The 10,051-nt window shown below is 51.6% G+C and overlaps 1 protein-coding gene across 4 annotated transcripts in view; it reads right to left on the reverse strand.

Annotated features, from left to right (window-relative positions):
- Positions 1-6: 6 nt before the first annotated feature.
- Positions 7-10,051, reverse strand: part of FAM219A (family with sequence similarity 219 member A) — a 52,199-nt gene continuing 42,154 nt past the window's right edge. Inside the window, exons 2-6 of one of the 4 annotated variants that reach the window (XM_004712378.2) lie at positions 4,757-4,856; positions 1,920-2,022; positions 1,613-1,693; positions 963-1,017; positions 7-506 (exon numbers count right to left, since the gene is read on the reverse strand). In XM_004712378.2, the coding sequence (XP_004712435.1) occupies positions 351-506; positions 963-1,017; positions 1,613-1,693; positions 1,920-2,022; positions 4,757-4,856 (495 nt within the window). In that variant the 3' untranslated portion in view covers positions 7-350. Of the gene's footprint in view, positions 510-962; positions 1,018-1,612; positions 1,694-1,919; positions 2,023-4,756; positions 4,857-10,051 lie in introns of all 4 variants that reach the window. The other 3 variants (XM_004712381.2, XM_004712377.2, XM_004712380.2) reach the window with 3 other exon arrangements.

The following is a 10,051-nucleotide window of genomic DNA, read 5'->3' on the forward strand; positions in this document are numbered from 1 at the left end:
GGGGTGGGGTGGGGGCCACGCCCCTGGCTTTGTGACTCCTCCTCCCCCACTGTTTGCTGTTGGCCTCCTTGCCGTCCACTCCTCCATACTGTGGCCTTGCGGGGCTGGGTGCCGGGCAGGGCCCCCCAGCTCTCCTGGGCCCCGGGTGGAGAGGGACCAGGTTTTGGTTTCTCCTGCTCCATGAACACACAGAGGTACACGTCCTACCATAGGAGGAAGCAATGACTGTTACGAGGTTGCGGCTGGCGGGGGCGCTGGGCTGGGGCAGGCGGCGAGCTGGGGAGGGGTCGGCCCCTGCCCGCCCCGGCCTGGCCTTTCTGCCCTGGCCCCGTGGCCGCCGCGGCCACCCGCTACTGAATGTGGCAGGCGGTGGAGGACGTGGCCTGGCAGCACATGCAGGTGGGGTTCACAGACTTGGGGGGTATGAGGTCCAGGTCCTCGTCGTCCGGGATCTCATCTAATCGGTAGCCATCCTTTAGCAGCTGGATGTTCAAATCCTGGTTGATCTGCTGTAGACAAAGTCGGGGAGGAGGAGGTTAGGGTCCAGCGGGGGTGGGGGGAATGGAGAAGGGCCCTGGCAGGCCCGGCCCCTCTCCACTCCTAGGCTTCGTCCCCGCTCACCTCTGCCCCTCTTCCTCACCTGCGCAGACTCCCGAAGGCAGCCCCACTTCCACCCCACCAATTCTCCTTCCGATTCCCCGCCAAAGTCAGCTTCTCACCTCCGGTTCTGCCTTGTCCCTCCCTGCCCCAACCTCCTTCGGCCTGTAGGTCAGACAGGCACCTATCCTCCCGGCTTTTCGGCCTCCAGCACTGCAGGTCAGTCCTAAGGATCTTCTTTCAGCGCCTCCCTCCCATTCCATGTCCCAAGGCCACTGTGCCATCGCCCCACCCCTTCTCCTTGGTGGTGGTCCTCCTGGGCGGGGGCGGGGTGGGGGGGGAAGAGGGGGAATTCTAGGGCTCACCTCAGCAGATGAGTAGCCGGAGGAAGAGTATCTGGACATGTCAAAGTCGTCATCGCTGGAGGAAGGATGGCAGAGAGGAAGACAGTGAGGCAAATTAGGTAGCAAACCCCTACACCCTCCCTGCAGGCACTACCGCCCCCCCCACCCCCACCCCACCAGCCCAGAGCAGAGCAAACGGCATGTCCTGAATAAAAATGTGCGTGTGGTGCAGATGTGCCTCGCAGCCAGTGTCCCTCCAAACCCACACATTGCTGCCCCTGAGTGGACGGAGACGCCCGGGTTCCCGGTCTCACTTTTTAAAACAAATGACCACCCCTCACCCCTCTCAAGCCAGCCGCAGAGCCTTCCACTCCCCGCTGCAGCTCCCAGGCTGGCTCTGTGCAGGGGTGCTCCTGCCTTCTAGGGGACTTCCATTCAGAGTAACACCTGCTGCTCAGAGATGACATCAGGGCCAGTGCAGGCCCAGTCTTTGGAGCAGTCCTCCCAGGACTGCCAGCAGTGTACTGGTCAGCCCCTTACTCTTCCTTGCTCCCCACATCCCCCAGGGAAACCTCACTCCCAAGGGATTCACCCTTGCAGAATGCCTGGCTGGCTGAGTACAGCTCACACAGCACTGCACCCACGCCCCCCCCCACGCCCCCGCTACACACCTGTCCGTGTCCAGGGCCACCAGTGGCTTTTCATCTGGGCTCTGGTCAAGCGAGGAGTAGCCTTTATTGGGGACGACCAGCCTGGGGGAGAATTCTGAGTGTTAAAGTGGCAGCTGGGGCACACAGCCCTGGTGGGGGACAGGGCTGGGCTCCATCCTGCTGTGCCCCCCCACCCCACTTCCGCCAATTTGGAGCCTACTACATCTGTCTCTCCTTTAGGAGAGGGGCTGGGCCTAAAGAAGCAGGGAAGACAGGAAGCTCAGGCCATCAACTGACAGGGTCCAGGTGAGGTGGAGGGGGCTGCTACCTGGTCCGGGCCATGACATTGTTCTTCTTCGGTTGCTGGTTGATGGGGCTACCCATGTTGCTGTTCTTCAAGGAGCCCTTCCGAGCCAGCTCCCGCTGCTTCTCTGCAGGGATACATGGGAAGGAAGCTGTGTCCTGTTCCCAGGAGTACTCTCCTTCCTGATAGGGGCAGACCCCTACTGTCCCGTGGAGACTGCATTTGACCCTGAATCCCTGACCCTTGTCCTTCCAGAAGCCACAACTTCCACTGGAGCAGGAGTGTGTGCTTGGTACCAGGGAAAGAGATGACCACAGAGGGACTGATGTCAGGGAAATCCCGAGAGGGACACAGTGAGGGGGGGGGGGGCATTCCAGGAAGAAGGGAGCGCCTGGACAAATGTGAATTTAGAAGTCACCATACTAAGTGTGTCAGTTTGGGACTTGAGAGGATTAAGAGTGAAGGGGTAGAGTCTAGTCTGTCAATCGGGTCATAGCCAATGAGGCCTCTGGGTGGGCATGGCCTTCTCCTGAGAATTCTGGGAACTCCTGTATTTCCCTCCTTGGAGGCAGGAGATACACTCTAACTCGACTTACTCCCTTGGAGATGCTCTACTGACAAGACACATGGCACTATGCTGATAGACCCCATTCCCTGGGAACTGGAGCCACATGGAGACCCCTGCCAGCGCTGAGACACTTACAATGCCCCTGGATCCAAAGACTTTCTACCCACTGACCTGCACTAGGCGTCGTTGCATGTGTCTCGTGAGTATGAAGAGGACTTTATGGATTGGTATGGGACATAGGGGCTAATATCAGACTTATGGGCTTGGACAGGACTGGGTTGGGATGTTTTCTTGATGTAAAATTACCTTTTAGATATAACTCTCTTATACACAAATGTGTGTTTATGAATTTGTTTCTCTAGTCTACCCAGACTAACACATTAAGTGTGGATGGAACAGAAGGCTGAAGAGTGAGAGGGGATCTGGTTGGGAAAGTAGGATCCATTTACTCAGACACTTATTCATTCATTCCATATAGGCACCCTGGTGGCATAGTGTTGGGCTATTAACCACAAGGGTAGTAGTTCAAAACCAACAACTGCTCCTCTAGGGAAAGATGAGGCTTTCTACTCCCATAAAGATTTATAGTCTCAGAAACCCACAAGGGTACTCTGACTTTGTCCTATAGGGTTGCTAATGAGTCAAGATTGATTTGATGGTAGTGAGGAGTTTTCATCCAACAAATACTGCGTGTTACTAATCATGTGTCAGGTCCTAGGCTACGCAGCAGGACACTCAGTCTGGTTATAAACTCAGGACATTTGTCATGAATGCCAAAGGCTATGGAGTGGAACTGACTGAAGGGAACTAGCGAGGCAGGGGACTCTGGGGTAGGGGTTGGGGGGCTGAGTGATGCTGCTCCAACTCTACCAGGCTATCAGGTGACCCACTGCCCAGCTTGGCACTGAGTGAGTGGTCTTATGTAAGGTGACCAGACATCCCGCTTTTGGCGGGACAGTCCCGCTTTTTGGCGTTTTAAAAAAGTTCCGCTTTTTGGAAAGAATGCACGACAAGCAAGGGAACGGTCTATTTGGTCCATATACTGTAGACCAAATTTTTAATCAAGAACCCCTCCCCCCAGCCCGGTCAATGGTATCCTGCTTTAAATCTGGTCACCTTAGTCTTATGGGAAAATTTGGGGTGCGGGAGAGGGCACTGGCCTCCTCTCCTTGTTCTCAGCCTCTGTTCCCAGCAGTGGCTGCTCAGGTTCTGGAGCCCTCTGCCCTCCTCTACACCTCAAGGAAAGCCCAGATGGCGGCAATGGGGCTGGTGGGGGAGTGGAATGCTAGAGGAACACTGTCTTATAAAATAGCTATGAGTTTCAGCTACTGTGACTCACCTGGCATTTCCTCTGACTCCCACGCCTCTGAGCCTCTCACCTCCCTGCCTTTGCCTGTCCCTAACTCTTTACTTGTTAAGGTTCACCAAAGTAGCCAGCAAGAAGCGGCACCTGGCATTACTATTCTAAGCCTCTAGGGGGTGCAATATGCCTTAAAGTTCTTGTTGTTGGTGGGTTTGTTTTTTCCCCCTCCCCGTAATGAAACTGGAACCAGGTTTTGAATTTTCCTGAGGCACTTTGGTGTTAATGTAATGGAGGGGGGGGGGGTATTTTCAAAGTCTGCTGAGATTTTTTTGAATGAGTGAAAAAACAGGCGAAACCAAACGATGGACTACTATGCAACCATTGGGAAGAAGGCAGAGATTCTCTGCGTGCTAATATTGGAAGGGGCAGCAACAGGATGCAGCTGCTGCAGCTACAGGGCATGCCTGGCAGCCAGGTGCTGGCAAATGAGTGCAGAGTGGATGAGAGAGCAGTTCTCAGGGAAAGTTGACCTGGAAAGCGGGGGAGTTGTTAAGAAGCTCAGAGAAAGCCCCTTAATCAGGGGCCACCAGATCCTTCAATTGCCTGGTGAACTGAGGTTGGATTGGAGAGAGGGGCTCAGCTGCTAGCCTTGGGGACCCCCCATTCCTTTCTGTCTTTCAGATCAGCTGACACCCCGCATTGAAGGCAACTTATTAGCCAGACCCAATGTTGGATGCTACTTCCAAGCCTCTGGGCTCCATGCCGGTCTTTCTTGGACTATCTAGAGCCTTTTGGGCTGCAGCAATGCCATCTTCCAGGGGACTGTATTACCCTCTTTGCTTTACAGGAGATCCAGGCGCCTGGCAAGGATAGTGAATTGAGTCTTGGAATCATCTAACCCAGTTGGTGTCTCTGTGGTACCTCACTGCAGGCCCAGTCGAGTGTGACTTGTCCACTCTCCATGTCTCCCTCACCCCCGGACACACTCACCCAGCTTCACTTGGAGTGGGGATGGTTTGTAATTCGTGGCTACTGACTCACCCTCCCGGGCGTCACAGTCTCCGTCTGAGATGGAGGCGGCGGCTGGGTCCTGTTGGGGAGAAAGCAGAAAGACAGGGAGTTGTTAGAAACTGAACACGGGGTTGCTCCCAACCCTGAATTTTGCCACCACCTCTCTGGGCTTCGGGAGGTATTTGTCGGGGAGGGGCTCAGACCCATTCGTGATGGCACATTCCGAGCTAGGTAGAATAGTCAAGGACCTCAGCAGGGTGACTCTTCAAAGTTCTGTGTGATCCAGCCTCCCTCAGAAAGCTTTCCACAGGACTTTCTCCTTGGACCCAAAGCTCCTATCAGTGGCTCCGAACCTCAGTCTTACCTGTGGAAAGGTCTTTCTAGGTTCCCATTGGTTGTTGGACCAACTGGACTGAGGTCAGGGTAGGTGCTCTTTGAGCCAGGCCTTCTCAGACCACACTGGGTTCTCCAGGATCCAGAGGACTGAGTGGCCAGATGACAGGTTGCAGCCATTGGACAGAAATCCATTATAATGAAGGCTCTCCATTTCACATATGAACCCTAGAAGGGATCCTGGACGAGCCTGCTGGGTGGGCTGGGTGGTAGTGAGAGGACACATAATGGCGTATAAGGGGATAGACAGTCCTGTGCTGCCCAGAGTGTCAAATATGAGGCTTGACTCTCCATCAATGATGAAGGAAGGAGGTATGCACGGATGTATTGTCCAGGGTCTGCAGCCTTCTCTGTCTCCCTCACCACCTTCCTACTTAAGGTACTCATCTCCCTTCAATGGTCAAAGCCCCATGTTGCCAAGGACCCCAACCCAACTTCGCCACCCCTACCTCTCAATATCCTAAATCTCTGCCCCAAGAGTCAGGGTCCTACGCCACTCTCACCCCCAGCTGAATAGGGCTAGAGTCATCCATGTTCTACTGAGAAGCCGATGACCCCCACTACTGTCTTTGCATTCAAACAGAAGGCAGGGCGGCAGGGCTAAGGTCTGAGAATTGCAGAGGGGATCCAAGGCTGCTGCCGGATCTGTCTTTGGGAATGCAGAGAACAGACCGAGTGGTGGTTAGAATGCCCCAGGACTGGTCGGGTGTTAGGTCTGGGGGCTTGGGGGGGCTCCTGGTGACCTGTAAACATCATGCTGTTCTGAATGCTCGGGAGTGAAATCCTGGTCTTGGAGTGAAATCTTGGTCTGTGGGCCATCAGGCCATCAGAACACAAGGCCCTGGTGGACTCTCTCGACAATAATTCTGTGAGTTTTGGAGGACAGAGCCTGGACCTCCCTCCTGTGCCCTTAAACATGGTGGACTCAGAGGGGTCAGGGAGACTCAGCTTAGAAAAGGCTCAGCAGCACAGCACTTGAATCTCAGGCCAATGCATACCAGTCAGGTTTCCTGTTTGTCTTTCCCTGAGAACGGCAGCCGGTGCACCATGACCATCACATGTCAATGCAATAGGGGAGATTAAATGTGAAATATTCATGAATATAAGTATCAGAAAGGAATCCAGGCAGAAGGAAGCGTCTGGCTCCATGAAATCAGGGAGAATTGAAAATACCCCCCAAGGACATCTGACAGGCGTTAGCCAGATCCGGAACTAGAGTGAGGATTAGCAAGATTATTAATAAACACTCAGTAGAGACAGACATTGAAATGCATCTCTAACAGCACCTACGTCTCTGCAACCGGTCAAACAAATCCTCCAAAGACTGCTGAGAATGATTAATAGCCCGGTCTCGCTGTTTCTGGGACAGGTTATATAGGCTAATGGCCAGCACAAAGCCAATACATCTAGAAGAAGAACGTGCCAGAAGAATGCTTGGAGTGCGCCTGGCTCAGTGGCTTTCAACTGTTACTCAAGCCCTGTGCCTTCGGTGGGGCTGAGTGAGGAGGAAACTACTGAATGAGGCTTCCCTTCAACCAGAGCAGATCACGTTTTAATTAATTTAAGCACAGGCTTCCTACAAGATTTTGGGGGGAGAAAGGGCTCTGATGCTTAAAACAAGGAAAAAGGTTAAGATCCATGAATCCAATTCAATCCAGCCTTTAAAAAATTTTTTTTATTTTTTATTAAAGATATTACTAAACTCATCTGAAATAGAATAGTATAATGAAATTCTGGGTGTCTCTAGGGTCGCTAATGAGCCCTGGTGGTGCTGTCAGGTAGGTGCTGGGCTGCTAACAACCAGCTGCTCAGAGAGAGAGGAGGTTATCTGTTCCTGTGAAGGTCCACAGCCACGGAAATCTTCTAGGGCAGTGGTTCTCAACCTTCCTAATGCTGCGACCTTTATATACAGTTCCTCATGTGGTGGGGACCCCTCCCAACCATAACATTGTTTTTGTTGCTACTTCATCACTGTCATTTTGCTACTGTTATGAATCAGGCGGCCCCTGTGAAGGGGTCATTTGACCCCCAAAGGGACCGAGACCCACAGGTTGAGAACTGCTGTTCTACAGGGATGCTATGAGTTGGGATGGACCCGATGGCACTGGTTTTGGGGTTTTTGAAAAGGGTCGCTATGAGTTGGACTCCACTTAAGGGCAGTGGATTTGGGTTATTTGCCAAATGTCAACTTTTCAACTTATTCTTTTGAAAACGAAGGAAACCTAGGCCCAGAGGGGAAGTTCTTATCCAAGTTCAGTGATGGAGTGAGACAGTGACCTTTCAAAGTATACAACAGGACCCCAAGGAAAGAGAAGGACTAGGACTTGGATCAGAGAGAGGTCCTCTGGGAGGCTATTCAGCCCCTTCAGGGCCAAGCAATCAGTTTACATACTCCTACCTTTTACCTCTCTGCAGATATCTAAAACCAAACCCACTGCCAGTGTGTCAATTCCAATGCATATCAACCCTACAGGCGGATGTAGATAAGGAAGGCAGAATTGAAGAATAGGACTTTTAAGGCTCGTGCCCAGAGGTTTTAAGAGGGGAGAGGGTCTAGAGAGCTTGACAATCTTCTCTGGTAGGAGAAAAGGACTTGTGGGGGGCTCTGTAATTCCTAATGTGTGTCTTCAGATCCACAGCTCATCTGATTTCCATAAGTACCCTGGAGACAACGCAATTGCCTCTCCACATTAAAATGATCACCACCACACCTCCCTAATTAAGCAGACCATGTGGCCCAAAGGAGCCTTAGGGGTGTAGTGGTTATGCATTGGGTTGCTAACCATCAGATCAGCCACTGTGAGGGAGGAAGATGGGGCTTTTGACTCCCATAAAGAGTCACAGTCTTAGAAACTCCCAGGGGGCAGTTATACCTTTTCCTATAGGGTTACGATCAGTTGGCATTAACTCAATGGCAGTGAGGTTTTGGTTTTTATATGCCTAGTTGTGCTGACCTCACTGCCAAAGCTTAAGGGATGCGTTGACTAAAGGAAGACACAATCCCATCCGCTTTGTCACACCCTCAGGAAGACAGGTGATAACAGCTATACATAAGACTGCCCAACAATTCCACCCCTAGGGATCTGTCCACACACTTGAAAACAAAGACTCAAAGGAGACTTGCATAATCATGTTCATTGCAGCACTATTTACAATAGCCCAAAGGTGGAACTAACCTAGATGCCCACCAACAGATGAATGGATGGACACAATGTGGTCCATACATACAGAGGAATATTTCTCAACCAGCAGGAGAAATGCTTTGACATAGACTACAGTATGGACAGAACATGAAGACATTATATTCATCGATACCAATCCCCAAATAGTATGACCGCACTTATATAAAAAGACAAGAAGAGAGACCAAAGTTGACTAGTGGCTACTAGGGGCAGGAGGGACGGGGAAATGGAGGTTTTCATAGTGATGGAAACGTGGCATTGATTAAGGACAGGATTTGAACAATTGGTCAATATGTCGTACACCTATAGGAAGTTGAGTTGGCAAAAGCAGTGTGATATATTTACAGTGACAAGAGAGGAGCTACTGAGGCTGCTTACCTACACCTCGTGGAGTCTGGTTCCTTGGTGGGGAGGCTTAGGGTCCTAGTTTCATAAGACAACCCAGTGAAACAGAATGGTGGACTTCCCAGCCCACTGAGCAAGTGAAGCTGAGCACCTTCAGGTAAGAGGCTGGCTTATAGCCTTAATTGGGGCACTTAATTAGGGGAGCTGGGTGTGCTGACCCAAGGAGCTGAGTGCCATAGGACTGAGGCTCATGGTAGAATAGCATGTCCTTTGGGCATTTATTGGCAGCCCTCAAAGTGCTTTGTAACACTGTTTTAGCAGAGCAGAGACCGATGGGTCATGTGACTATGAGCCAAGAGACTAGAGAGAGTGGGCACAGCTGATAAGAGGCTGTCCAGTCCACAAGTACAGTCTGTGAGTTCTGTGAAGCCACTGCAATGAATTCTCAAGCTCAGCTGGCAAGTAGAGTGTGCTGTGGAGGTGCATTGGCTCACAGCTGCTGCTCTGGCTGCACAGGGTAAGGAGGGGATGAGTCAGGAGGCATCCTGTCTCTTATCTCTCCTCCTTCCATGGTGCTACAATTCCCTCATTCATTTAACAATGCTAGTGCTGGGGCTCACAATGAATAGAAAGTAGGTCTATCCCTAAGGAGAGTCTAGTGATGATTATTCCAGTGATTTTCTATGGCCTAAAAGCCATAGAAAAGGAGAGGAAATATGACAAAGTGGGTGATGGTCAGAGAAAACTTCCCAGAGGAGACCTCTGAGAGAAACTCAAGATGTCAGTTCAGTGGTGGGTTTCAGAGGAAGGGAGAAAGGACATCCAGGACACGAGCAAAAGCTAAGAGCAGAGCACATCGAAGGAACAGTTAACATTCTGCATAGTTGGAGCATAGAAGGTAGGACGGAAGGTGACAGGAAAGAAATTGGGTGGAGTCAGGGGGACTCAAGGCCATGGAGGCAGGTGGGCTTTGGTCTTGTTCTTTATTCAGCTGATGGGGAGCCAGTGAAGTCTTAGGGAAGCAACATGGTCAAATCTGACATGGAGCCCGATCCCCTGATAGCCGTGGGGGGGACGCGTAGGAAGGGAATGAGACTGGAGGCAAGGATAATTAGTAAACCACTGACATAGTGCCAGCAAGAGATAGCAGGGGCTTAAACAAAGCAGAAGCTAAGAGAACAGAAAGGAGGATGTAGAGAGAGCAGAATTGGCAGCCTTTAGAGAGAAAATAAACGGGAGTCAGTCTCATTAAGTTCACCCTTTCAGTAGCGTAGACCTGCTGGGGTCTGTCCTCAGTGTATCCTGACTTCACTGCTCAATAAAGCTGCTGTACTGCCTCCTCCCTAATAGGGGG

The sequence above is a fragment of the Echinops telfairi genome, unplaced genomic scaffold (genome assembly GCF_000313985.2).
Source record: "Echinops telfairi isolate 266 unplaced genomic scaffold, ASM31398v2 ScPeMD7_25;HRSCAF=90, whole genome shotgun sequence".
Taxonomy (NCBI): Eukaryota; Metazoa; Chordata; class Mammalia; order Afrosoricida; family Tenrecidae; genus Echinops; species Echinops telfairi.